This window comes from Salvelinus sp. IW2-2015, linkage group LG2 (genome assembly GCF_002910315.2).
Source record: "Salvelinus sp. IW2-2015 linkage group LG2, ASM291031v2, whole genome shotgun sequence".
Lineage (NCBI taxonomy): Eukaryota > Metazoa > Chordata > Actinopteri > Salmoniformes > Salmonidae > Salvelinus > Salvelinus sp. IW2-2015.
In genome coordinates this window covers 33,207,824-33,235,553 of record NC_036839.1, presented here as the reverse complement: position 1 = coordinate 33,235,553, position 27,730 = coordinate 33,207,824, and the positions used below count along the sequence as shown (strand labels likewise).

The window sequence follows — 27,730 nt, the reverse complement described above, 5'->3', positions numbered from 1 at the left end:
CGATCACGGTTGTAGGTCATGTCATGGCTACGTTGGCTAGCTAAGCTCATGCGCAGAAAAACGTCTTCAGGTCTAACGGTCGTCTTGCGCCGAACTGCGCATGTGCAAGCCGTCAAATCAAAATATTTTTGATAGGAAAACCTTGCAAAATACTTATTTACCATTATGAACACTACCTATGTTTTTGACATGAAAGATATACTATGTTACTATTGCAATGATAACAAGACCACTGAAATGATTGTGAATTTTGAATTGTGATTTTTWAAATTCTTGTTGCCAAATACTTCATACACAAACAAAAATTCCAAAATTATATACCAATTWTTWTTWTTTTTTAATTGAACAATTTTATTAAAACATTAACCCTTGTGAACAATAACAAGAATAACATTTTCCTAAATCATTACAATAAGATTTTTTCAGAGTGATTACAATTGCACTAGAATTGTTTATTTTTTGTTATTTTTTGTTTGTTTCAGTATTTTCTCGTTAATACCTGCGTTCTGTTTTGTATGATGTAAGAATGTAAATTGTTGACCTGTATTTTGTCTACTACAGTCTACTAGGTGAGGCGTAACACCACAGTTTATAACCCAGTTAATAAAACCCGTTTCTTTTAGTTACTTTTTTTCTCAACTCATTGCTATTACTTTCTAGCACGTCAAGCTAATTTACAGAGTAGGTAGCTAGGGCTCCCGAGTGGTGCAGCGGTCTAAGGCACTGCATCTCAATGCTGGAGGTGTCACAACAGACCCTGGTTCGATTCCAACTGGCTGTGGATGGGAGTCCTATATGGCGTGCATAATTGGCCCAGCGTCGTCTGGGTTAGGGTTTGACCGGAGTAGACAGTCATTGTAAATAAGAATTAACTGACTTGCCTGGTTAAAAACAGCTAGCTTGCTTTCTGGCCATGGATTGTGCACCTTCCATATTTAATTAGTAATTTGCCTTAAAAAACCTTAAGGTTAAGGACATTTTGATGTAAGATGTTTTATGCAACCGCGCCCTGGCTCCAAAGTGGCATCCACTGCATCTTGCCTAAGCTGCACGACCATCGCTCCTCCATATATTTATATGTACATATTCTTATATATTCCTTTACACTTGTGTGTATAAGGTAGTTGTTGTGAAATTGTTAGACTACTTGTTAGATATTACTGCATGGTCGGAACTAGAAGCACAAGCATTTCGCTACACTCGCATTAACATCTGCTAACCATGTGTATGTGACCAATAAAATTGTATTTGATTTGAATGTTGAGCATATGTACTATGATGGCTCTGTCATTCAATCATTAACAAGAAAAATGTGGTTTATCCAATATCAATTTCCTTAATTTCTTACGACTAAAAAATCTTATTCAATTGCTTCAACAGAATCTGGATGAACCTAAAGCATGTAACATTGAAAAAATAATGAAAGAAGCTGCAACACCAAAGAAGTTGATTGCCAAGTTCTATCAAGAGTTGATTGAATCTCCACCTGATAGCTCAGAAGCTATCAAGAAAAATGGGAAACTGATCTCAAGGAAGAAATTGAAGAGAGCTATGTCACAGATATGTGAAAATGTTCATATTTGCTCGTACATCCTTATGTAACCTGTGTGAAATGGTGCTAGTGGTGTTTCAATCAGTGACGTCACTTGCTCTGAGACCTTTAAGTAGATAACCGTGTCTAGGAAGRCTGTTAGCCTAGCCAGCTATATAACGTTAGATTTGGACTGCCTCCCTGAGGCATCCCTCTCCCCAGGTATTACTAGCACGCTACAAGCTAGCTACAGTTGAAGTCGGAAGTTTACATACACCGTAGCCAAATACATTTAAACTCAGTTTTTCACAATTCCTAACATTTAATCCCAGTAAAAATTCCCTGCCTTAGGTCAGAGGATCACCACTTTATTTTAAGAATGTGAAATGTCAGAATAAGAGCGAAGATAATTATTTATTTCAGCTTTTATTTCTTTCATCACATTCCCAGTGGGTCAGGAGTTTACATACACTCAATTAGTATTTGGTAGCATTGCCTTTAAATTGTTTAACTTGGGTCAAACGTTTCAGGTAGCCTTCCACAAGCTTCCCACAATAAGTTGGGTGAATTTTGGCCTATTCCTCCTGATAGAGCTGGTGTAACTGAGTCAGGTTTGTAGGCCTCCTTGCTCGCACAAGCTTTTTCAGTTCTGCCCACAAATTTTCTATAGGATTGAGGTCAGGGCTTTGTGATGGCCACTCCAATACCTTGACTTTGTTGTCCTTAGCCATTTTGCCACAACTTTGGAAGTATGCTTGGGGTCATTGTACATTTGGAAGACCCATTTGCGACCAGCTTTAACTTCCTGACTGATGTCTTGAGATGTTGCTTCAATATATCCACATAATTTCCCACCTCATGATGCCATCTATTTTGTGAAGTGCACCAGTCACTCCTGCAGCAAGCACCCCACAACATGATGCTGCCACCCCGTGCTTCATGGTTGGGATGGTGTTCTTCGGCTTGCAAGCATCCCCTTTTTCCTCCAAACATAACGACGGTCATTATGGCCAAACAGTTCTATTTTTGTTTCATCAGACCAGAGGACATTTCTCCAAAAAGTTAATTCTTTGTCCCCATGTGCAGTTGCAAACCGTAGTCTGGCTTTTTCATGGCGGTTTTGAGCAGTGGCTTCTTCCTTGCTGAGCGGCCTTTCAGGTTATGTCGATATAGGACTCGTTTTACTGTGGATATAGATACTTTTGTACCGGTTTCTCCAGCATCTTCACAAGGTCCTTTGCTGTTGTTCTGGGATTGATTCGCACTTTTCGCACCAAAGTACGTTCATCTCTAGGAGACAGAACACGTCTCCTTCCTGAGAGGTATGACAACTGTGTGGTCCCATGGTGTTTTAACTTGCGTACTATTGTTTGTACAGATGAACGTGGTACCTTCAAGCATTTGAAATTGCTCCCAAGGATGAACCAGACTTGTGGAGGTCTACAATTATTTTTCTGAGGTCTTGGCTGATATCTTTTGATTTTCCCATGATGTCAAGCAAAGAGGCACTGAGTTTGAAGGTAGGCCTTGAAATACATCCACAGGTACACCTCCATTGACTCAAATTATGTCAATTAGCCTATCAGAAGCTTCTAAAGCCATGACATCATTTTCTGGAATTTTCCAAGCTGTTCAAAGGCACAGTCAACTTAGTGTATGTAAACTTCTGACCCACTGGAATTGTGATAAGGTGAATTATAAGTTAAATAATGTCTGTAAACAATTGTTGGAAAAATTACTTGTGTCATGCACAAAGTAGATGTCCTAACCTCCTTGTCAAAACTATAGTTTGTTAACAAGAAATTTGTGGAGTGGTTGAAAAACGAGTTTGAATGACTCCAACCTAAGTGTATGTAATCTTCCGACTTCAACTGTAGCTAGTTTACCAACTCAACCTTGCTGCCACTGTGTGTTGTCAGCTTGGCTTACTAATCAACGGCCATATGTGCGTGTTTCGCATAAATAAGCCTACGTTTAAACATTATATCTTTCCTGCTCCAGCCCTGTGGTCGGAGCTAGGCTCACCCAAAATTATTTTGCGGGGCTGTACAACTCCCGCCAGATTATTGTAGCTGTCTATTGTGGTAGCTGTTGTAATACAGTCACCGGTTACTATTAGATTAGTTAATTTGATTCATTTGTATATTGCATAAGAAAGATTTATTTGTAAAATAATTTTTCTTTTACATTCTGAGCTGAGAGAACACCGTATCTCCATGATGCTGGCTATGCATGGCTGCTTCTCTTGTGGAGCTGAATTACAAGTAGAAGATGGTCATGACCTGTGCCCCGCCTGCCTAGGCGTTGGCCACCTGCGTGAGGCCCTTTCTGAGACTTGCATTAACTGTGCCATCCTGCCTTATGAAAGTGAGGGAAGCGCGGCTAGCCAGAGTTGAGGGCCTGGTTTTCACAGATAATTTACCAGCGTCCGGCGTTGTTCAGCAGGATCTATCCAGGGCCACCAAAAGAGGGAAAGCCCACAAAACCCATGGCGGCACCCTGGTGAAAAAGTTGAAAGCCTCACTAGAAAGGTTGATTCCTTATCCTCTGAGATAGAGCAGCAAAAACTATTTTGCGTTCCTTCAAGCCCCCTAGTCAGGGCCCTCTAGCACTCCCTCCAGCATATGGGACGCGACATAGGACTCAGATAGCCGTGATGATGAACTGCTCTCCACTCGGGCATCCAACCGGCACTTTAGTGACCAGGATGATGACACGCCCAACATGGCGAAGKGGGTGCCAACCAGTGTTGTGGACCSATTCAGTTTCAACGCTAAAGATTGGTCAGAGGAGTCATTCCGAGGCTCTGATCACACAGAGTCAGAAGAAAGCTCTGCCTCACTATGTGCTGTCCTGTGTGCGGCCTTAGCTAGGCTAGAGCTTGATGACCCTCAGAACAGAATGCTCCAGCCGGCATGCAGACCTCGACCTCAGAAACCTTAAAGGCGCATCTCTTCAAGCGTTTGCGTTATAACCAGAGAGCTAGGCAAACGGATGTCCACCGTAGTTGTGACTAGTCATCAGGTCTGGCTCGCCAAAGCCCCAATGTCCGGTGACTCCAGACGGATGCTGAGAAAGCTACCAGTGGTCCCCGGACTGCTCTTTGGCCCTGTGGATGAGCGGGCCATCGACCACAGCTGAGTCAGGCTACACTGCTATGGATCCCACAGCCCAAAAACAAGGCATCACAGAGTCGTGTCAAAGGGAGGCCTGACACGGGTGAACCTGGCTGCTCTCATTCGGCCCAGCCCTATACACGCCCTTGGCCCTAACACCAGCCTAACTCAGGTGCTTGCCAGCCCCAGACAGGGATGAAGCATTTTCTGTGGTTTGCCTTCCAAGGCCAGGCATATCAGTTCACGGTATTACCCTTCGGCCTCTCCCTGGCGCAGCCCTGAGCTCCCTCCACTTACAGGGGATCAAGATCCTTCCTTACCTCGATGACTGGCTTATCTAAGCCCCCTCTCGCGAATGTGCAGCCGAGAGCACAGCGCTGACCGCACTGGGTCTTACCGTGAACAACGAAGAGTAACTTCACACCAAGCCAAAAGGTCACCTTTATTGGCACGGCTCTGAACTCCCGCACTATGAGGGCATGTGAGTGGACTGTTATGGTAATTTTGTTATCAATGTTCATTACATTTAACATTTAAGTCATTTAGCAGACGCTCTTATCCAGAGCGACTTACAAATTGGAAAGTTCATACATATTCATCCTGGTCCCCCCGTGGGGAATGAACCCACAACCCTGGCGTTGCAAGCGCCATGCTCTACCAACTGAGCCACACGGGACCGTTCATAAACTTCAATTAATCTACTCAGTCTGCAACCCAGAGTTTGTAAGATTCTGGTTGAATGAAGCAGACAAGAGTCTCAGCTTACAATAGTCAAAATGTTTATTCACGAGAACGTTCTAGTCCATTGTACAAAAACATCAATTTTATACTGGCTCCTTACGCACATACCTTCACACACAAACAGTAGGTATCTTACGCACATACAAGTTCAAATCTTAAGCTACGCCTTGCTCAGACAGTCTGTGTTTTTCCACTATACAGATACATTGTTAATCTGCAACACGTTTCATAATTTTCTGCAAGCCTAACAGTTTCCCCCCTCCACGGGTGGAGACAGAATGTCCTGTAAGGAACACAGTAGTACAACTCGTCTGTCGATAGCTCCTCTTATCATTTGTTTCCCACTTGCACCCTGCTTACATACTAAAAAGGAACAAAAGGTCCTTGTTCTAATTCTGACCAGAACTACACACATCATCAGATTATAGTTTTATRATTCTAATAAATTTCATACAATTATATGGTTTCAGAGTGGAATTATTTAATAATTTTCTTTAAACATACAAATTATTTTATCATGGACATCATTATTTTTCTTCTGCAACAATTCCAGTTGAACGCGTTGGTGAAGGTACGAACATCCCAACAATTGATGGGCATGCACGCGGCGGCCTCCATGGTGACACTGTTAGGCCTGCTGTCTTTAAGACCACCACGTGTGGTTCAACGACCTCCGCTTGGACTCCAAGCGGGACAGAAACACCAAAATCTGGGTGACAAGTGTGTGCTACTCTACTCTGCAGCTGTGGAGGAAGAGAACCTACCTGACTACAGATGTCCCTCTCGGATCAATTCTGGCAAGGCGGGAAGTAGTGATGACCTCCAGGTATTCGTAGAACCATAGTTACATTCGTAACTTCTGTTTCCTTTGCTCTGCAAAAGCCACAGCTTTTGTGGAGCGATAGGTAATGAAGTTTCGTGGGGGGCAGTTGTTGATGTGTTCAGAGGGTCCCTGGTTCAAGCCCAGGTTGGGCGAGGACAGGGACGGATGTAACACTGTTACAATTAGACATAAATGATTGCAACTAAAGATAATCCGTAGGATTTACTACATTCCTGACAGAATGCATGTAATGCACCCAGAAATGTCATATCTCTGTTGGAGATGCAAAAAACTAAAACGAACCCTATTACATATGCTGTGGACCTGTGACAAACTGACACCATTTTGGGATAATGTCTGTGCTATCACATCATTGTGTTTAGGAATGTATATCCATCCATCTCCACGACTATCTCTGTTGGGAAAGGTAAATATTGGTGACCAATATCAAAGAAAGTTTTGTAACCTAGGTCTAATTGCCGCACCAAAATGTATAGCTATCATTTGGAAAGCATCATACTCACCTTCAATAACAAACTGGAGGGCTGAACTATGTTGTTCACAGGAGGTTGGTAGCACCTTAATTGGGGAGGATGGGCTTGTGGTAATGGCTGGGGTGGAATCGGTGAAATGGTATCAAATACACCCAAAACATGGTTTTCATGTGTTTGATGCAATTCTATTTGCTCCCTTCCAGACATTATTATGAGATGTCCTCCCCACAGCAGCCTCCTGAGTTGTAGTTACATTCCACTAGATTCAGTGTTTTATAAGGTTGTGCAGAGAATGGATGTGTTTGATAAAGTCTGGAAGCCTTATTTTGACCATCTTGAGGAGTATGATATTTCTATGTGAGGGGGATTTAATGTACAGTATGTTTGTGTATCAAGTATGGTGGTTGTGTTGCGTTTCTGTTTATTTGTGTTTAATTTGTACTTTTTTGTTTGTACTGTATATAAAAATAAAAAGTGTCAGTTTGTCACATTCACGAGGTTGGAGTAATAACATGTTCAGCTACTTAAGACATTGGCTAGAATCTAGGTTGTGCCTTTTAGAAATCGAGAAAATTAACAACTAAGGAAGAATGTTTCACTTATCTCATTGACCTGAAGGAACCCAGTCTGGTCTGTCGAGTTTGCTTCGCGTAGCGTTCCCGGAAGTATCCTGATGTTGGTCCTCTGGGTTTAGAAACTCTGTGGTAGATTGTTAACGCTCGCTTTTCGTTACTGCTTGAGGCGAGACCGCCCCCTCAATCCCATTGGTACATTCAATGAGTGGCACTTTACGCAACATCTCCGTTGGTTGGGGTGAGTAAAGATAACCAATCAAAGCTCTCAATTCATTGTTACGCGTGGTCCCACTAAAGTAGGGCATGTGGATGTGTGTGTCTGCCACAGAATTAAATAAGTATCTCTACTATGGTGTCTGCCACGTTGGCCTATATTACAAACTGGTATGCCCTTTGTCCCTGTATTACCCACTACCATAGCCAATCAGATATATTTTTGGTTCTACTCCTCCCCTTTATTTCCCTTTCCCCCTCAGGCAGCCTTATATCATATGCCATATCATGTGCTTTTGGCAAGCAGGTGCTGCCATAGCCTTTGAACATTCCTTGTCTATTGAGTCTAATAACAGTCACGAGGGAATGTTAGATAGACCAGGAATGAATTGTGTTTGTCAGGTTGGCCAGGAAGGTAACCTAGCAGCTGCAGGTTTAGGATGATGTCATACACACCATGTGGTTGCTCTTAATAAGTACCAGATGAAGATGTACTTTTTGTATAAAGTGTTCACAAGAAGTAAAATACAATGAACTGCATTAACGGAAAAGCATTGTATCCAATTTACAGACGTTTTAAGTAGTCCTTCGGGTCCCTATAATAGAGTGGACATAAAGAAAACTAAGTATATTCAGATCTTTTAACTATTTGAATAGTATGACACAAAAAATAGACAAAACTATTTACTGGCAAGTAAAATATGTATTCATATTTATCAAGAACATATTTAAATATTTTACAAAACTGTAGCTTTAATCAGAGGTTATGTGAACAACTATATATATTGAAATTATAGACATATCAACACATCGAGTCTGAGCATTTTGAGCACAAATTCGTTTGCTCTTGTCTTGCGGAAGGTCCGTCATCCCGGAAGCGCGTGTGTTTATTTGTTGAAACGTTATTAAGAACAGACAAATCTTTACTAGTATCTAGCGATAAAGGTTCAGCTCGGGTTCTAAATTAGTATGAGCGTCAATATATGCTTAAAGGGCTGCAGTGTCGACATTTGCTTTGCTAGCTAGAAGTAAACAGTCACCTAACGTTAGCTTGCCAGCTACAGTATGTCCAGCGAGGCAGTCCTAACTGTACGGTTGGTAAGGTCTTTTGAGCACCGAAATTTCAAGCCAGTTGTATTTAGTGGCGTGAATTTAGATCAAATGGTCCAGGAATTTATCCAGTTTGTGAAAAATGGTAAGTATGATTTATTTTTATGGTAGCTAGCTAAACGTTATGTAGGGTGTTCACCCATAACATAATTAATTAATTCAAGGTTTATATCAATATGTGAATGCATTAGAACATTCAGTCAGAAAAACAACAGGCCAAACCCCATGTTTCTACCATATATGGTTCAAAAGTTACCGACGATTTAGTCTGAGAATTTAGCATGTTTAGAGTGAATGGAATGTCATTAACGTTCGATGCATGATCAAAAAGTGGTAACTGCTCAATATAACTCTGTGGCGCTGCTCCGCGGCTAACTTCGAACCTCAACTGACCGGCTAGTGGCTGAAAACATGGCCTTTTTCTAAATTAAATCCGCTATTAAAGTTATATGTGTATTGTGCAGTTCTTAATATTTCCAATTAAAACGCCATAGAAGAGTCCCCTCTCAACGTAGATTGATTGCGGTTRCAGGCAATGAAAGCCAAGGATCACCTCACAACACCAAATATGAGAGATGCATCCAAGAGCGGTGCAGTCTAAACTAGCAATGGTTACAGCAAATTAACGTTCTTATTTCAACACGTACAAGTATATTAAAGTTATAATATTGTAGGAAAGTCTGATTAGTTGTCATTTATGATGACATAGGGCAAAGAAAATTACTTTTTACATTCATTTCGAGAGCCACCCTCTTGAATTGCCCCGTTTTTCTCTACATTGTACAGCCGTGAGTGAACGCCCTACATCATGAAAAATGTTACTCCACAATATTTCATCATCTGCCTTTCTGGTTCCATATAATGTTGACTTGTCCCTTTTTAGAAGTTAGCATGAGAGCCGGTCTACCACCCCCCTTCAAGAATTTTGGCTATGGTAAGTTATGGCTGCATTTTAGTAGTGGCTTCTGTTGCCTACTTCCAAATAGCTACGATTAGTGTGGGCAGACTGGAGTTCCGATGTTACATACAATTATGTTTTTAATTTAAAAGACTTATTTCAGCATCAAAAGAATAGSACGCAATTACAAAGAACAATGTCATTTGTAATTGCTGGCTATTCTTTTGATGCTGAAAGAAGTCTCTTTTTTTTTTATTATTAAAAACGTAATTGTATGTAACATCGGAGCTCCAGTCCAGTCGTGGATTTGAGTTTAATCGGCTACCCTACCATTGGCATTGCCCAGTATGGTGCTGCCCCGTATGGTGCTGCCAAACTCATTCCATGGAGGGTTTGGTGTCTGCAGGTTTTTCCTTTCAATTAAGCCAGAGACAACCAGGTGTGGGGAGTTCCTTACTAATCAGTGACCTTAATTCATCAATCAAGGGAGGAGTGAAAACCTGCAGACACTCAGCCCTCTGTGGAATGAGTTTGACACCTGTGCCCTAAACATTTGATTTTGATGGTAGGGTTTAGGAGTCTATTATGTTTTGAGAATGATGCCCGAAACATTTCAAGGTTATTCTTCACTAAACATTGTTGGACCCATTTGGCATGCATTCTTGATACATGCAGTATATTGATATGTCTTAACTTCTACACAATGTATAATTTGAAGACACAATGAAGATCATCCACCAGGCACATGGAGCAAAGGTATCCTCCTTGACACCTTACAAATACACTCAGTAGTTATATCAATAAGCCTGTTAAATCTTTCCCATTGTTTATTCTAAATAATTGTGTTTTACAAAGCCAATCAAAATGATAAATGTCCTGTTTGCAGACAAATGAGTTGGTGATGAGTTTGGAGGATGATGACAAGCTTATTCTGCAAGATGGACTAACCCTAAGAGCTGCGGGCATTGGTATAGTCATCTTGTTTTTGTACACATACTGTACACAGGGGGGGGGGGGTGTTGGTGGCGGATGGGGTCTTCCTGGGGCATACTGCTATACATCTCCAGTATAAAAATACAGTAACGTTGGAAATTATTCAGACCTCTTGACTTTCTCCACATTTTGTTATTACAGCCTTATTCTAAAATTGAATACTTTTTTTTATTTTTTATAAATCTGTGCCATGAGGTTGAAGGAATTGTCCTTAGAGCTCTGAGACAAGTTTGTGTCGAGGCACAGAACTGAGGAAGGGTACCAGAACATTTCTGCAGCAGTTTGGAACCACCAAGACTATTCCTAGAGCTCGCCGCCCGGCCAAACTGAGCAATCGGGGGAGAAGGGCCTTGGGGTTCTTGGTCACCTCCCTAACCATGGTCACTCTGACAGAGCTCCAGAGTTCCTCTGTGGAGATATAAGAACCTTCCAGAAGGACAACCATCTCTGCAGCACTCCACCAATTAGACCTTTATGGTAGAGTGACAAGACGGAAGCCACTCCTCAGGAAAAGGCACATGATAGCCTGCTTGGAGTTTGCCAAAAGGCACCTGAAGGACTCTTAGACCATGAGAAACAAGATTCTCCACAGAGGAGCTCTGTCAGTGACCATCGGGTTCTTGGTCACCTCTAACCAAGGCCCTTCTCCTCCGATTGCTCAGTTTGGCCGGGCGGCGAGCTCTAGGAATAGTCTTCGTGGTTCCAAACTGCTGCAGAAATGTTTTTGTACCCTTCCCCTTCCCTCATGAAGCTGGTTGAGAGAAWGCAAAGCTGTCATCAAGGAAAAGGGTGGCTACTTTGAAGAATCTCAAATATAAAATATATTTTGATTTGTTCAACAGTTTTTTTCGTTTACTACATGATACCATGTGTTATCTCATAGTTTTGATGTCTTCACTATTATTCTAAAATGTAAAAAAATAAAGAAAAACACTGGAATGAGTAGGTGTCAACTTTTGACTGGTACTGTATGTGCATTCGGAAAGTATTCAGACCCCTTGACTTTAATTTTTTTTGCAAGTGTTTTAAAAATAAAAAAGATACCTTATTTACATAAGTATTCAGACCGTTTGTGTGTACTACATGTATTTTATGAGTTGGAACTGTGCATTCAGGCAACATCCTGGTAATGAAATATTGTCAAAGTGAAGCGCCTTATTTTATTCCTGTTTTTTTTTGTTTCAGCAAATGAAACAGAATTGGCCTTCTTCAGGAAAGAGGATTATAAGCTCTTTAAAGCCAACCCCCAACCGGCCTGGTGGTAAGGGTGTTTACTGGCCTTCATCCCCCACTTCACCACGGAAGAGGATTCTGATCTGACATGGAGGATACACATGGATGGAAGATTGAGGGGGTGACATGTGCCTTCAGACCTAAGTTCGAGTATTTTAATTTAACATGCCATATATATAAAACATGTTTTTGCCTCTTTTATACATCTCCACTGAAATGCACTTATCATTTATCTGGTGGTGTTGAATATGATTATGGTTGTGCATTGATTTTCTTTGTACTTATTAGTTTCCTGTAAGGCCTGTTTTATTACTGCAAATGTGATTCCAAATTAAATCACTGGTTTGAAAAGATGCATCTAAAAAGCTTTATTGCATAAGTACAGTGAAGTATTTCCCCCCTTGCTGAGATGGGTCCAAATATGGCATATAAGCTTTAATATTCAATAGAAAAAAGAAATGTACTCTTATCCCAGGAGAAACCACTGGCTTTGCTCATTCTAGTTTTTACAAGTAAATAAGGTACTGCATTACACACAAATTAATCACAAAAAGGCCCTTTATCACAGCTATACACTGTACCAGGCAAGATGGGTCCATAGACTCATGCTGCTTTATGCCAAATTCTGACTGCCATCAGCATGACTCAACAGGAACTGGGATTTGTCAGACCAGGTGATGTTTTTCCACTCCTCAATTGTACAGTGTTGGTGATTGCGTGCCCAATTGAGCCTCTTCTTATTTTTAGCTGATAGGAGTGGAACCCAGTATGGACAAAGATCGATGAGTGCGTTCCGAGATACCTTTCTGCACACCACTGTTGTACTGCGCAGTTATTTGTCAGTTTTTGGCCTGCCTGTTAGTGTGCACGATTCTTGACATTTTCTTCGATCCTCTCATCAACGAGCTGTTTTTGCTCACAGGAATGCCGCTGACTGGATATTTTTGGTTTGTTGCATCATTCTCGGTAAACCCTAGACATTGTCGTATGTGAAAATCCCAGGAGTGAGGCTGTTTTTGAGATATTGGATCCAGCGCGCCTGGCCCAGACGACCATACCACACTCAGTTGCTTAGGTTACTCGTTTGATCCATTTTAACATTCAATCGAACTGTGACTGCCTCAATGCCGTCTCCAATTTCATAAACTGGGTGGTGTACCTAATAAACTGGCTGGTGAGTGTATATTGCACCTTATGTGTGCGTGCGCTGAAGACACTTTCCTTCAGTTAATTGTTCATTTCCCAGGTTGACAGTAGTTGTGTGTTTTGTGACTGATGTGTCCAGTCTCCTTACATAATAATGCTGTTAGGACTGGAGCTGCTGTAGGAGCAAAAACTAATGACTCCAATATTAGCAGGCAGTGTTTAGACTGTCCACTGAAGTGCTAAGACAGAGTGGCTATATAAGGAATGGAACATATATGAACAGGGCCTGCTACCATTATAACCTATACAGCTGTCAGATGTGGGTGTTAACAAGTAAGAACTGAGATGGAAAGATAATGGTGGAGAAAGATCAAGAGGAGTTATTTTCGCATAGAGGGAGGGGATTCTATATGTAATGCAAAGATGGGAGAACTATAAGGCCAATAGGAGTTGTTCATGTACATACAAGGAGTGACTATATGTGCAATGTAAAGACAGGAAAAACTATAAAGTCAGAACTCTGTGATTAGAGAATTTAGTATTTTCCATGGAAAGGCTTGGCTCTGTTACGTTTGTAATAAAGTCTAAATTGAATTCACAAGTTCCGGGGTCTGTGCAAATATTTGACTCAAGATATTCCACAACACTGCACACAGACTGTCTGTCTGGAAGCGACAGCGCAGTAACACACAGCTGAACAGCAAAGACGGACTGTATTGACTAGGTCTCCAACACTAATCCAATGTCCTTATACAGACTTCTGTCTCAATTTTTCTTCTTCTATTTCGGGGTCAAGTGCAGCTTCTCAGTTGAGGCTCAATTCAGGCACTTCTGGTTGGTAAATCTAGTTGAATAGTGGGTTTGGAGATTTGAACATGCTGAAATTGACCAGAAAGTGGTCACATCCTTCTTCACTTTACCCAAGAGAAGCTTAGAGGTCTAGTCAAATATGAATTGTCTTGCTATGATACTCAGTGAAAATGATACATATTTCTGTTCATGTTTCTTAACCCAGTTAAACAAAGAGCGTACATAATTTATCATAACAGAAGGTAGTTGTATATTGGACTTGTGAGGTAACCTTTCAGTATTTCAGTTTCTAGAAAAATAGTAACACTTTTCTTGAGTTTGTTTCTTATTTGGATTTAAAAATTAAGTGGCATTAAAAAGTGCCATAGTGTGTGTCAGACAAAATATGTACAACGAACTATCCCTTTCATCAGAGCTAGAAAATGGATTTGCACTGAGTCTCTACTTGATTGGACCGTCACACATCACCACTCAAGTCCCTGGGCAGCACGCCATTGGCTGTGTCCTCTTGGGTCTGAGGAGGGTGGTGGCATGGACTCTCCCAGCCTCGACGTATCTTTGCCAGTCTGAACGCCAGGCAGGGCAGCGCCAGGAAGAGCCGACCCACCAGGACCAGACAGGGCAGGATCAGTGCCAGCAGGTATGTGGGGGGCATGTAGTAAGGGTAAGCAAATGAGAAGAAAGCAAAGTCCCAGCTGAAGAAGAGGGTGTGCATGATGGAGAGAGTCAAGGCAGCGTACCCCAACCCTGACTGGAGACAGGTGATAGAAAACCGCTCAAAATGTTGCAATAAACTACGGGTGCATACAAAAGTGTCAAATATCGTGCTGTTAGCTACTCACCTGTACAAAAGTGAACTCTCTCCAACTGAGAGCGTTACCCACCGAGGGTAGAGATGTGATGGCCAGAAGAGTCAGAACACCAAGTCCCAGAATACCAGAGGACAGATAAAGGTCCGATCTCCACACCTGAGGCTCCTCCCAGGAATGCTCCACTCCCGCCTTCACCTGAAGGGGCACAAAGTCCGGTTAGTGGAAAACCAAATTATTCACTGATACAGTTAAAAGCATTAAAATACTGGGAGACTGTGAGATAAGTGTGGGAGGAACACTTAATCTGTGGATCAACTAATGAGCACGCACTGCCTTCTCCCACTTGTGAACAACGCTCCATGGCAGAGCTGGATGCGTGAGAGCATCCTGCCCCCAAGAAGCAGCTCTTAACGGAGTCAGTCTGTTAATTAGGCCTCAGCCACACTCTGTGTCACGTCATGTTCACACTCATAGAGAGTTCAAAATGCAGCCCCGGCCTACTGCTCCACAGCAGTGACATCACCAACCACGATTGGTAACATTTTATTTGGATAGTCCACTACTGATGGATTATAGATGTTCAACTAGCTATGAGTTCAACCTGTTCAATTAGCTATGAGTTCAACCTGTTCAACTGACTATGAGTTCAACCTGTTCAACTGACTATGAGTTCAACCTGTTCAACTGACTATGAGTTCAACCTGTTCAACTGACTCCAACCACTCACCTGTCTGTACGCTGCATCCAGCAGCCTGTATTGAGAAGCCTTGCGCAGGGTCAGACACATACTGTAGACCGCATGCAGCCCGGCACACAGGAAACTCAGCAGGCCTAGCTGTTTGCGTCTCCCCATCCAGTGGTCCAGCCAGCCGGGGAAGCGGCTGTACTTGGTTCCCCGGGCCAGCTGCAGTGCGGCAGCCCACAGTCCCGGGAGGTAGACCAGCGCCAGGATCACCAGGGCCACTGCTGGCAGCGTCTCGTTCACCGTCTCCAGGGGTAGCTGGTAGAAGTTGTTTTGCCCCCGGGACAGGTAGGGCATGAGAATGCCACGCAGGAAGTTGTAGCCGTAGAAGAAGAGGATGAGGAGGAAAGTGACCATTAGGGGGCCGCCCCAGGATGGGAAGAGGCGCAGGGGGGCGTCCTCAATGTGCCTAGAGCTAGCAAGGCCTCCCATGTCCACGGCCAGGAAACTCATACAGCGAGCCAGCTGGATCACAGTTCTCTTGGCCTCAGGACAGTCACTGCTGATCAGGACCTGGGAGGGGCAGGGGGGAGAGGACTGATTAGGAGAAATTGAGGCTCACATTGTGTGGGTGAGTGCCTGTCGGTGTGCGACGTCTATAACTACATACAGTGGCAATAGAAAAGTATGTGAACTCTTTGGAATTACCTGGATTTCTGCATAAATTGGTCATCAAATTTGATCTGATCTTCATCTAAGTCACAACAATAGACAAACATGGTGTGCTTAAACGAATAACACAGAAACTATTGTATTTTTCTTGTCTATATTGAATACGTAATTTAAACATTCACAGTGTAGGTTGGGAAAAGTATGTGAACCTCTAGGCTAATGACTTCTCCAAAGCTAATTGGAGTCAGGAGTCAGCTAACCTGGAGTCCAATCAATGAGACGAGATTGGAGATGTTGTTAGAGCTGCCTTGCCCTATAAAAAAACACTCACAAAATTTGAGTTTGCTATTCACAAGAAGCATTGCCTGATGTGAACCATGCCTCAAACAAAACAGATCTCAGAAGACCTCAGATTAAGAATTGTTGACTTGCATAAAGCTGGAAAGGGTTACAAAAGTATCTCTAAGAGCCTTGATGTTCATCAGTCAGACAAATTGTCTATAAATGGAGAAAGCTCAGCACTGTAGCTACTCTCCCTAGGAGTGGCCGTCCTGCAAAGATGACTGCAAGAGCACAGCGCAGAATGCTCAATGTAGTTAAGAAGAATCCTAGTGTCAGCTAAAGACTTACAGAAATCTCTGGAACATGCTAACATTTCTGTTGACGAGTCTACAATACGTAAAACACTAAACAAGAATGGTGTTCATGGGAGGTCACTACGGTAGAAGCCACTGCTGTCTAAAAAAAAACATTGCTGCACGTCTGAAGTTTGCAAAAGAGCACCTGGATGTTCCACAGCGCTACTTACAAAATATTCTGTGGACAGATGAAACTACAGTTGAGTTGTTTGGAAGGAACACACAATACTATGTGTGGAGAAAAAAAGGCACAGCACACCAACATCAAAACCTCATCCCAACTGTAAAGTATGGTGGAGGGAGCATCATGGTTTGGGGCTGCTTTGCTGCCTGAGGGCCTGGACAGCTTGATATCATCAACAGAAAAATGAATTCCCAAGTTTATCAAGACATTTTGCAGGAGAATGTTAGGCTATCTGTCTGCCAATTGAAGCTCAACAGAAGTTGTGTGATGCAGCAGGACAACGACCCAAAACACAGACGTAAATCAACAACAGAATGGCTTCAACAGAAGAAAATACGCTTCTGGAGTGGCCCAGTCAGTCCTAACCTCAACCCAATTGAGATGCTGTGGCATGACCTCAAGAGAACATTTCACACCAGACATCCCAAGAATATTGCTGAACTGAAACAGTTTTGTAAAGAGGAATTTCTCCTGACCGTGCAGGTCTGATCCGCAACTACAGAAAACGTTTGGTTGAGGTTATTGCTGCCAAAGGAGGGTCAAACAGTTATTAAGGGTTCAAATACTTTCCCCACCCTGCACTGTGAATGTTTACACGGCGGGCTCAAGAAAGACATGAACATGTATAATTGTTTGTGTGTTATTAGTTTAAGCAAACTGTGTTCGTCTATTGTTGTGACCTAGATGAAGATCAGATCAAATTTTATGACCAATTTATGCAGAAATCCAGGTATTTCCAAAGGGTTCACATACTTTTTCTTGCCACTGTATACAATGTGTGGAGTTGTATGTACAGTATATACATGATTACTCTCTTACCTGCCTGCTGCCGTCATGAGCTCCAGTCTGCAGGGCCCAGGCTGAGACCACATTGAAGCCCTTCACCACTCTGCTCTCTGGGAACAGCTCTGCCAGCCTCTCAGCGTTAGACGGCTCTCCATTGTTAAGCTTGGTGGCGTTGCTCACATCCACCAGCACCTTCCCAGCCAGCACATCCCTCAACCCCACCAGGGTGTGGTAGTGTTCAGGGTAGAGAGCAGCAAAGACAACCTTCTCTGTGCCAACCATCGCCTCCCTCTGTGTGAGAAGCTGAACCCCATCAGGAAACTGTCCGGTGGCTATATGCTTTGGGTTACGGCTGCCGACCACTACCCTATAACCACAGGCAACTAATCGCACAGCCAGGGAGCGGGAGTAATCACCTGAGCCTAGGATGCCCACTGTGGGGTTTCCCGGGTCACAGGGCAGGGGTTCCTCTGGGGCGTCAAATGAGTTGGACAGCAGGGGTGTCCTCATGTCGCCAAGAGGCATGCTGGACCTGTAGAGCTGGAAGAGGCGTTGAGGCTGTTATTACATACTATTAATACTACACATTGTAATTACAGTTTTTTCATATATTCATAGTAACTATATTAAGTTCAACGATGGCACTATAATGCAAACAAGAGCCATATCCACATGAAATAGCCATATCATTCTTGGAGCATTTCACATTTTGCTACACTCGCATTAACATCTGCTAACCATGTGTATGTGACAAATAAAATTTGATTTGACAAATTGAAAAATATATTAGTCCTACTTGTAGCCTACATCTCTGCTGTAATACTGCCACTAAATTCTGGAATGGCCTTACATTTTAATCATGCAACCATTCAAATATCACATGCCCTTTTCCCTGTCCAAATATCAAATGTTGTAGTGTCCTCTGCCAACTACACATCATCAATCAAATCAAAGTTTATTTGTCACGTGCGCCGAATACAACAGGTGTAGACCTTACAGTGAAATGCTTACTTACAGGCTCTAACCAATAGTGCAAAAAATGTATTAGGTGAACAATAGGTAGGTAAAGAAATAAAACAACAGTAAAAAGACAGGCTATATACAGTAGCAAGGCTATATACAGTAGCAAGGCTATAAAAGTAGCAAGGCTACATACAGACACGGTTAGTCAGGCTGATTGAGGTAGTATGTACATGTAGATATGGTTAAAGTGACTATGCATATATGATGAACAGAGAGTATCAGTAGCGTAAAAGAGGAGTTGGCGGGTGGTGGGTGGGACACAATGCAGATAGCCCGGGTTAGCCAATGTGCGGGAGCACTGGTTGGTCGGCCCAATTGAGGTAGTATGTACATGAACGTATAGTTAAAGTGACTATGCATATATGATAAACAGAGAGTAGCAGCAACGTAAAAATAGGGGCGGGGGGAGGGGCACACAATGCAAATAGTCCGGGTAGCCATTTGATTACCTGTTCAGGAGTCTTATGGCTTGGGGGTAAAAACTGTTGAGAAGCCTTTTTGTCCTAGAYTTGGCACTCCGGTACCGCTTGCCATGCGGTAGTAGAGAGAACAGTCTATGACTGGGGTGGCTGGGGTCTTTGACAATTTTTAGGGCCTTCCTCTGACACCGCCTGGTGTAGAGGTCCTGGATGGCAGGCAGCTTAGCCCCAGTGATGTACTGGGCCGTACGCACTACCCTCTGTAGTGCCTTGCGGTCAGAGGCCGAGCAATTGCCGTACCAGGCAGTGATGCAACCAGTCAGGATGCTCTCGATGTTGCAGCTGTAGAACCTTTTGAGGATCTGAGGACCCATGACAAATCTTTTTAGTTTCCCAGGTTTCCTAGTTTCCTTAGGTTTTGTCGTGCCCTCTTCACGACTGTCTTGGTGTGTTTGGACCATTCTAGTTTGTTGGTGATGTGGACACCAAGGAACTTGAAGCTCTCGACCTGCTCCACTACAGCCCCGTCGATGAGAATGGGGGCGTGCTCGGTCCTCCTTTTTCTGTAGTCCACAATCATCTCCTTAGTCTTGGTTACGTTGAGGGATATGTTGTTATTCTGGCACCACCCGGCCAGGTCTCTGACCTCTTCCCTATAGGCTGTCTCGTTGTTGTCGGTGATCAGGCCTACCACTGTTGTGTCGTCTGCAAACTTAATGATGGTGTTGGAGTCGTGCCTGGACATGCAGTTGTGGGTGAACAGGGAGTACAGGAGGTGACTGAGCACGCACCCCTGGGGAGCTCCAGTGTTGAGGATCAGCGTGGCAGATGTGTTGCTACCTACCCTCACCACCTGGGGCGGCCTGTCAGGAAGTCCAGGATCCAGCAGAGGGAGGTGTTTATTCCCAGGATCCTTAGCTTAGTGATGAGCTTCGAGGGTACTATGGTGTTGAACGCTGAGCTGTAGTCAATGAATAGCATTCTCACATAAGTGTTCCTTTGGTCCAGGTGGGAAAGGGCAGTGTGGAGTGCAATAGAGATTGCATCATCTGTGGATCTGTTTGGGCGGTATGCAAATTGGAGTGGGCCTAGGGTTTCTGGGATATTGGTGTTGATGTGAGCCATTACCAACCTTTCAAAGCACTTCATGGCTACAGACGTGAGTGCTACGGGTCTGTAGTCATTTAGGCAGGTTGCCTTTGTGTTCTTGGGCACAGGGAATATGGTGGTCTGCTTGAAACATGTTGGTATTACAGACTCAATCAGGGACATGTTGAAAATGTCAGTGAAGACACCTGCCAGTTGGTCAGCACATGCCCGGAGCACACGTCCTGATAATCCGTCTGGCCCCGCAGCCTTGTGTATGTTGACCTGTTTAAAGGTCTTACTCACGTCGGCTACGGAGAGCGTGATCACACAGTCGTTCGGAACAGCTGATGCTCTCATGCATGCCTCAGTGTTGCTTACCTCGAAGCGAGCATAGAAGTGATTTAGCTCGTCTGGTAGGCTTGTGTCACTGGTCAGCTCGCGGCTGTGCTTCCCTTTGTAGTCTGTAATAGTTTGCAAGCCCTGCCACATAAGACGAGCGTCGGAGCCGGTGTAGTATGATTCAATCTTAGCCCTGTATTGACGCTTTGCCTGTTTGATGGTTCTTTGTAGGGCATAGCAGGATTTCTTGTAAGCTTCCGGGTTAGAGTCCCGCACCTTGAAGGCGGCAGCTCTACCCTTAAGCTCAGTGCGAATGTTGCCTGTAATCCATGGCTTCTGGTTGGGGTATGTACGTACAGTCACTGTGGGGACAACGTCCTCAATGCACTTATTGATAAAGCCAGTGACTTATGTGGTGTACTCCTCAATGCCACCGGAAGAATCCCGGAACATGTTCCAGTCTGTGATAGCAAAACAGTCCTGTAGTTTAGCATCTGCTTCATCTGACCACTTTTTTTATAGACTGAGGCCAAAAGTATGTGGACACCTGCTTGTCGAACATCTCATTCCAATATCATGACCATTAATATGGAGTTGGTCCCCCCTTTGCTGCTATAACAGCCTCCACTCTTCTGGGAAGGCTTTCCATTAGATGTTGGAACACTGCTGCAGGTACTTGCTTCCATTCAGCCACAAGAGCATTAGTGAGGTTGGGCACTGATGTTGGGCGATTAGGTCTGGCTCAGTCGGCGTTCCAATTCATCCCAAAGGTGTTTAATGGGGTTGAGGTCAGGGCTCTGTGCAGGCCAGTCAAGTCCTTCCACACCGTTCTAGACAAACCATTTCTCTATGGACCTCGCTTTGTGCACGGAGGCATTGTCATGCTGAAACAGGAAAGGGCCTTCGCCAAACTGTCATTGTGTGCTGTAGTGTTACAATTCCACTTCACTGGAACTAAGGGCCTTCACCCGATCCATAAAAATCAGCTTCAGACCATTCTTCCTCCTCCACCAAACTTATGAGGCCTACCACTTCGCGGCTGAGCCATTGTTGTTTCTAGACGTTTCCACTTCACAATAACAGCATTTACAGTTGACCAGGGCAGCTCTAGCAGGGCAGAAATTAGACGAACTGACTTGTTGGAAAGGTGGCATCCTACAACGGTGCCACGTTGACAGTCATGGAGCTGCCAATGTTTGTCTATAGAGATTGCATGGCTGTGTGCTTGATTTTATACGCCTGTCAGCAACGGGTAAGAAATGCGTTTTATTTAACACTGCCAAATAGCACGACAAGCAGTGGCGACTTGTCATTCAGGGCAGAGTCGCACCTGTTTTGAGCCCCGCATTTTTAGTATGTTTTTGGGGGGAGGGGGCCCTTCCTGTCGTGCATGTTATTTAGTCATTTAACGTGTCACATATCAGTTTGCAAACAATGTAAAAAAAAAAAAATACTGTACATCATTGAGTTAATAACGCAGCATATAAACATGGTCTTTTTTTTGTTTTCTTGAGTAAGGCAGCTCCAAAATGCAGGTGTTTCAGCCCTGCTCAGTGCTTTCTGTGGTGGTGGTGGGGCAAGCCAGCAGAAAATACGGAGCGTTGCGACGTCATTGGCTCAGTGTTCTGTCACTCATGGGGACACTACGTCACCGCCAAGTCTAAGGGGAGACCTTAAATCTAGCCCCTTGAGTGATGCCATAGAAGGCTGAATGTCATTGGCCACAGATAAAATTACGTCAAATCACGTTATATGTACAGTAGCTTTTTGCACAGTAGCTTTGATTGGACTGATCATGTCAACATCATACTTTAAAAATCTTAGCTAGCAGTCATCATCATGAATCAAGTCGACAATCTACTGGCAAATCCTTTTTAATCCTTGTCATATGAAGAGAAATTATAGATAAAACGTATCGGTGCTCATTGGCCATTGGCCATAAACATTGGAAATGTTGGAAATCGCAAATTCAACAATGAGTGGTTTGGAAGGAATCAGTGGCTAACTGCAATTATTGCAAAGCAATCACTAGCCTGCTATTCAGTGGAGTGGCTGTGTGGTGGAGTGGCTCTTTTCCTAGTTTTAAAATGATAAACATTCAACATTGGCCATGCTGTCAATGAAGCATGATTTGTGCCGCGCTCAAAACAACTGTTAACTCTGAACTGCAAAATCTGACTTTAGTGAGTTCAAGACAACTGTAAACTCGGGGAAAAACGTTTTGAACTTTCATCCAACTCGGAATTGTACATTCGGAACTCGGGCCTCTTTCTAGAGCTACAACCTGAAGAACACTGACGTCATTATGATTCTACCTTTTCCCCCCTGAGTTCCCAGTTGTCTTGAAAGCACCATAAATCCAGAGAATGCCAGACATTGATGACAAAGTTTGATGATAAAGTTTCCCCACGAAGGACCGCCACGCCACCTTCCTGTTCAAGTGAGCACAGCACAACAAGGTGAGTCTAATGTCTTGCATGCTGCTGTATAAATGATGTAATATGCCAGGGAGATATGTATACTGTAGCTAAGAAAGTTGTTAACAGTTAAGCTGTTATTAGCCCATGTGCCTCACCCTAATAATTTGGTCTATTTTCACCTCTTAATTTCACCTACTGTTCTGACTTGGTGGTCCACATGTAGCCTATAAACTGTTTTTGAGAAATGTAATCATTGAATATTGTAAGAGCTTTCATTGTTTATATGACCCCTTTATTTATCCTATGGTTCTGACTTGGTGTACAGGGAGAACACTGTAAGAACGGCCCATGTTCTGAATTCTGTTGCTGTACATTTCAAAAGTGCTGAACAAACAGTTATATTTACTATGTCCGTCCTAGCTCGCTCATTAATGTCTTAATCGAAATAACAGATTGCCTCTTCTGCTTGTCGTCCCCTTATGCCATAGTTTGTACATCAATTGTCAGTAGAAACCACATTTGTTTAACACTCCTGCTGTGTTCCGGTCGAATTGGACCGATTTAAAGTTCTCTCTGAAAAATGTAGTTCATTTAATTGTCATAAGGTTCCATGACTTTGTCCACACAGGGCATCTGAACACACAAAACACATTTTGATGATTTTCATAAAATGTTGGGTGTTTTATTTAACCTTTGTACACCTATGGTGTTCCCGGTCATTAGATGGGTGAGACTACAATTAGTGTATAAAATTGAGTTCCGGCACATGCCCATGGACACACTTCTCCTCCCAGACCCCCATGTAACAGTTTAACTTTAGACCGTCCGCTCGCCACGGGGGCGAACCAGGGACCTTCTGCACACATCAACAACAGTCACCCACGAAGCATCGTTACCCATCGCTCCACAAAAGCCGCGGCCCTTGCAGAGCAAGACTACTTCTAGGTTTCAGAGCAAGTGACTTAACTGATTGAAACGCTATTAGCGCGTACCCGCTAACTAGCTAGCCATTTCACATCCGTTACACTCACCCCCCTTTCAACCTCCTCCTTTTCCGCAGCAACCAGTGATCCGGGTCAACAGCATCAATGTAACAGTATAACTTTATGGCGTCCCCTCGCCCCAACACGGGCGCGAACCAGGGACCCTCTGCACACATCAACAACAGTCACCCACGAAGGGCATCTTACCCATCGCTCCACAAAAAGCCGCGGCCGCAACACTAGTTCTAGGTTTCAGAGCAAGTGACGTAACTGATTGAAACGCTATTAGCGCGTACCCGCTAACTAGCTAGCCATTTCACATCCGTTACACCCACATGGATGTGTTTGAACACACACACACACACACACACACACACACACACACACACACACACACACACACACACACACACACACACACACACACACACACACACACACCACACACACACACACACACACACACAACTAAAGTATGTCCACACAATACATTAACATGTTTACAGATGTTAATGTATGTATGGACATACTTTAGTGTGTGTGTGTGTGTGTGTGTGTGTGTGCCCCCCCCTTCTCTGCTTCCATGGCAACCCCCACGGGAACCTTTTCCCAATAGAATATTTCCCCCAGGGAAACACACCTGTGGCATTCTCACAAGCAATAGCAACATTGTTCAATAATAACTTTTCTTGAACTTTTCTTGCAGCTCTTGTATAAAAAAAAGTTATAAAAAAAAGTTTATAATTTTTTTTTGAGGTCTTGCTCACAATTCATTCTGTGGCAACACAATGACCAAACGATATACTCTATGTGAGGCTCTTGATCATATCTTTGATCATGACACTAGAGAGGAGGAGAGAATCCTTGTTAAACTTGGACACAAAGTAGTCTGTGATAAATAGCACAATATGTTTCATCTGAGAATTTGTTATAGTCAAAATAATCCATACATTATGTTTTTTTAACTCAAAAACTAGTTGTATGAGCTCAGGTCAATGAGGCCTACAGGCCAATAATAGCAATACAAGATGTAATGTTCTTGTAAACTTGTAATGTTCACAAGAACTTAAGTTGATAAAAAAATCTAACACAACATTAGGTGATCATATATGTATTATTATGGATTTATAATCAGCTATAATGCTGCGGCAATTTGGACCGGGAACACAGAATGAATTAACATGAAACGAACACACATTTACATTACATTACATTTAAGTCATTTAGCAGACGCTCTTATCCAGAGCGACTTACAAATTGGTGCATTCACCTTATGATATCCAGTGGAACAACCACTTTACAATAGTGCATCTAACTCTTTTAAGGGGGGGGGGTAGAAGGATTACTTTATCCTATCCTAGGTATTCCTTAAAGAGGTGGGGTTTCAGGTGTCTCCGGAAGGTGGTGATTGACTCCGCTGACCTGGCGTCGTGAGGGAGTTTGTTCCACCATTGGGGTGCCAGAGCAGCGAACAGTTTTGACTGGGCTGAGCGGGAACTGTACTTCCTCAGAGGTAGGGAGGCGAGCAGGCCAGAGGTGGATGAACGCAGTGCCCTTGTTTGGGTGTAGGGCCTGATCAGAGCCTGAAGGTACGGAGGTGCCGTTCCCCTCACAGCTCCGTAGGCAAGCACCATGGTCTTGTAGCGGATGCGAGCTTCAACTGGAAGCCAGTGGAGAGAGCGGAGGAGCGGGGTGACAACAGGAGGATTAAGCAAGTCACGACATATCAGCTATGTTTTTTTAAAAGGCCGTAAATGAGACAGAATGAACTCTTTCGCTGCAAGACAAAGCTCCGTTGATAGCCAGGTGTAGCAGTTGTGAGGTTTTGGGACTCTGCTGTTGGGACAGCTTTATGTAGGCTCTAACAGTTTGTGGGCAACATTTGTCACCATCATAGTGCACTTCATGTATTGTTTAGGGTTGTGTAGTGGCTTTCCTGGAATTGCATTCCACATGTTGTTGTTTTTTGCCCCACCAAGATTTCCGTTCTAAAATCGCCACTGACGACAAGATAATAATATCATAAGTATTTTATGCCAATAGTTTGTTATTCGAGGCGCATATTCATTGCACTTACGTGTGTTGTTTATGAAGCAGAATCCGTCATATGCCTTGCAGATGACGAACTGCGTTACAACAAGACTCGGCCCAGATCGCTCCGCCCGTCTGTGTCTTTGTACGAAAGATAATAATGGCCGTGCAGAACACCCGTGCAACATGCAGTTCCTTGTGATTCGATTAGACAGATAATATACACAGATGATAATAATAGCTAAGCGGTTTCATAGTATATTATGAAATTAGCTGTTGTGTAAAATGTGCCATGTAAAAACACACTGGTATATGATATGAAAGGTTGCTGTATCTTTATTGGACTTTCAGTCGCATAATTCGTTATTTTAAAAATATATATATTATATTTATATTTAATAATATGTCATGAAGTTGTTACATATGCGGTTTGTACAATTGTTCGCACTTACTAACGCAGAAAAGTAAAAACAATTTCTGGGCAACAGATTACAGACTTTTCCCGACAGGTGTCACTGTTGTACTGTGCTTGGACAGAGTCAGAGAGAGGTGACTGAGGTGCCCTACCAAACACGTTGGAGGTGCTGCTCACTTTGAGATGTTTTCAACCTCAAAACTGGAGTGGACTTATGAAATAAGTTAATGTCCCAGGCAACCTGTTATGTACATCCATATGATTCAATCCAAAGAGAATGGTAAAGATAAGCAGTGCAAATTCAGGATTTTATTYAGCTCTTATCTTTTCTATTCATTTGAGGTTTAGGCAGAAATACCATACCAATGACATGGGATGTGAATTCATCACGACATAAGATAACTTTAAGGTCAGAAAAAAAACGTGTTGGGGACTGGAAGGAGACTCCCACATGGCTGACACCGGTTCCTGTCCGGGGTGTGTGTGTTGGGGTCAGGCGGGTCACCTGTCACTCTGCTGAGTATTGTGGGCTCTGTGGAGTAGAGGTGCCAAAGTCATCCCGAGGAGAGCAGAGAAGTCTCCCTCTCAGAACTCAGGTCACAGCTCTGACACCTAACTATCTAATTAGGCATCATCTACAATATTACTTTGCAGTTTAAGCATGCCAATACGCACACACACACACGCACACACACACACCTGTCTCTTATACACATCTAGATGTGTATAAGAGACAGCACACACACACCTACCTACCTACCTACATGTATTGGAGCTTTCTGACTTTCATGGTCATCTGAGATAGTCATCGCTGTAAGATGCTTATATGTGGAGTATAGCCAATTATGCACAGATGGTACACTATATATACAAAAGTATGTGGACAAATTAGTGGATTTGGCTATTTCAGCCACACCCGTTGCTGACAGGTGTATAACATCGAACACAGAGCCATGCAATCTCCATGACAAACATTGGCAGCAGAATGGCCTTACTGAAGAGCTCAGTGACTTTCAACGGGGCACTGTCATAGGATGCCACCTTTCCAACAAGTCACTTCATCGAATTTCTGCCCTTCTAGATATGCCCCAGTCAACTGTAAATGCTTTCATCGTGAAGTGGAAACCTCTAGGAGCAAGAACGGATCAGCCGCAAAGTGGTAGGCCACACAAGCTCACAGAACATCAGCACAAGAATTGTTCGCCAGGAGCTTCATGAAATGGGTTTCCATGGCTGAGCAGCCGCACACAAGCCTAAGATCACCATGAGCAATGCCAAGCGTCGGCTGGAGTGCTGTAAAGCTCGCTACCATTGGACTCTGGAGCAGTGGAAATGTGTTCTTTGGAGTGATGAATCATGCTTCACCATCTGGCAGTCTGACGGACGTTTATTCAGATGCCAGGAGAACGCTACCTGCCCGAATGCATAGTGTCAACTGTAAAGTTTGGTGGATGAGGAATAATGGTCTGGGACTGTCTTTCATGGTTTGGGCTAGGCCCCTTAGTTCCAGGGAAGGGAAATCCTAACACTACAGCATACAATGACATTCTAGAC

At 43.4% G+C, this 27,730-nt stretch overlaps 2 protein-coding genes across 4 annotated transcripts; one reads left to right on the top strand and one right to left on the bottom strand.

Annotated features, from left to right (window-relative positions):
• Nucleotides 1–8,335: 8,335 nt before the first annotated feature.
• Nucleotides 8,336–12,082, top strand: lg2h2orf76 (linkage group 2 C2orf76 homolog). The gene is made up of 5 exons (XM_024008491.1): nt 8,336–8,688; nt 9,487–9,537; nt 10,220–10,257; nt 10,388–10,469; nt 11,680–12,082. The coding sequence occupies exons 1-5, from the start codon at nt 8,559–8,561 to the stop codon at nt 11,757–11,759; spliced, it is 381 nt and encodes a 126-aa protein (XP_023864259.1). The 5' UTR covers nt 8,336–8,558; the 3' UTR covers nt 11,760–12,082.
• On the bottom strand, nt 12,081–25,898 carry steap3 (STEAP family member 3, metalloreductase). Of its 3 annotated transcripts, none has more exons than XM_024008464.2 (5): nt 25,808–25,898; nt 17,491–17,997; nt 15,223–15,750; nt 14,526–14,690; nt 12,081–14,434 (listed from the first exon to the last, which is right to left on the bottom strand). In XM_024008464.2, exons 2-5 carry the CDS (start codon nt 17,980–17,982, stop codon nt 14,141–14,143), a joined length of 1,479 nt encoding a protein of 492 aa, XP_023864232.1. In that variant the 5' UTR covers nt 17,983–17,997; nt 25,808–25,898; the 3' UTR covers nt 12,081–14,140. The 3 variants fall into 3 exon arrangements, with proteins under 3 accessions (XP_023864232.1, XP_023864239.1, XP_023864248.1); XM_024008471.2 differs by having other exon boundaries at nt 12,081–14,378; XM_024008480.2 differs by having other exon boundaries at nt 12,081–14,249.
• Nucleotides 25,899–27,730: the final 1,832 nt, after the last annotated feature.

Coding starts and splice junctions, on each gene's coding strand:
- lg2h2orf76 (XM_024008491.1), top strand. CDS start 8,559: ATGTCCAGCGAGGCAGTCCTAACTGTACGGTTGGTAAGGTCTTTTGAG. Junction 8,689..9,486: donor TATCCAGTTTGTGAAAAATG/GTAAGTATGATT, acceptor GTCCCTTTTTAG/AAGTTAGCATGAGAGCCGGT. Junction 9,538..10,219: donor CTTCAAGAATTTTGGCTATG/GTAAGTTATGGC, acceptor TATAATTTGAAG/ACACAATGAAGATCATCCAC.
- steap3 (XM_024008464.2), bottom strand. CDS start 17,982: ATGCCTCTTGGCGACATGAGGACACCCCTGCTGTCCAACTCATTTGAC. Junction 15,751..17,490: donor CTCATGACGGCAGCAGGCAG/GTAAGAGAGTAA, acceptor TGCCCCTCCCAG/GTCCTGATCAGCAGTGACTG. Junction 14,435..14,525: donor GAGAGTTCACTTTTGTACAG/GTGAGTAGCTAA, acceptor ACCTGTCTCCAG/TCAGGGTTGGGGTACGCTGC.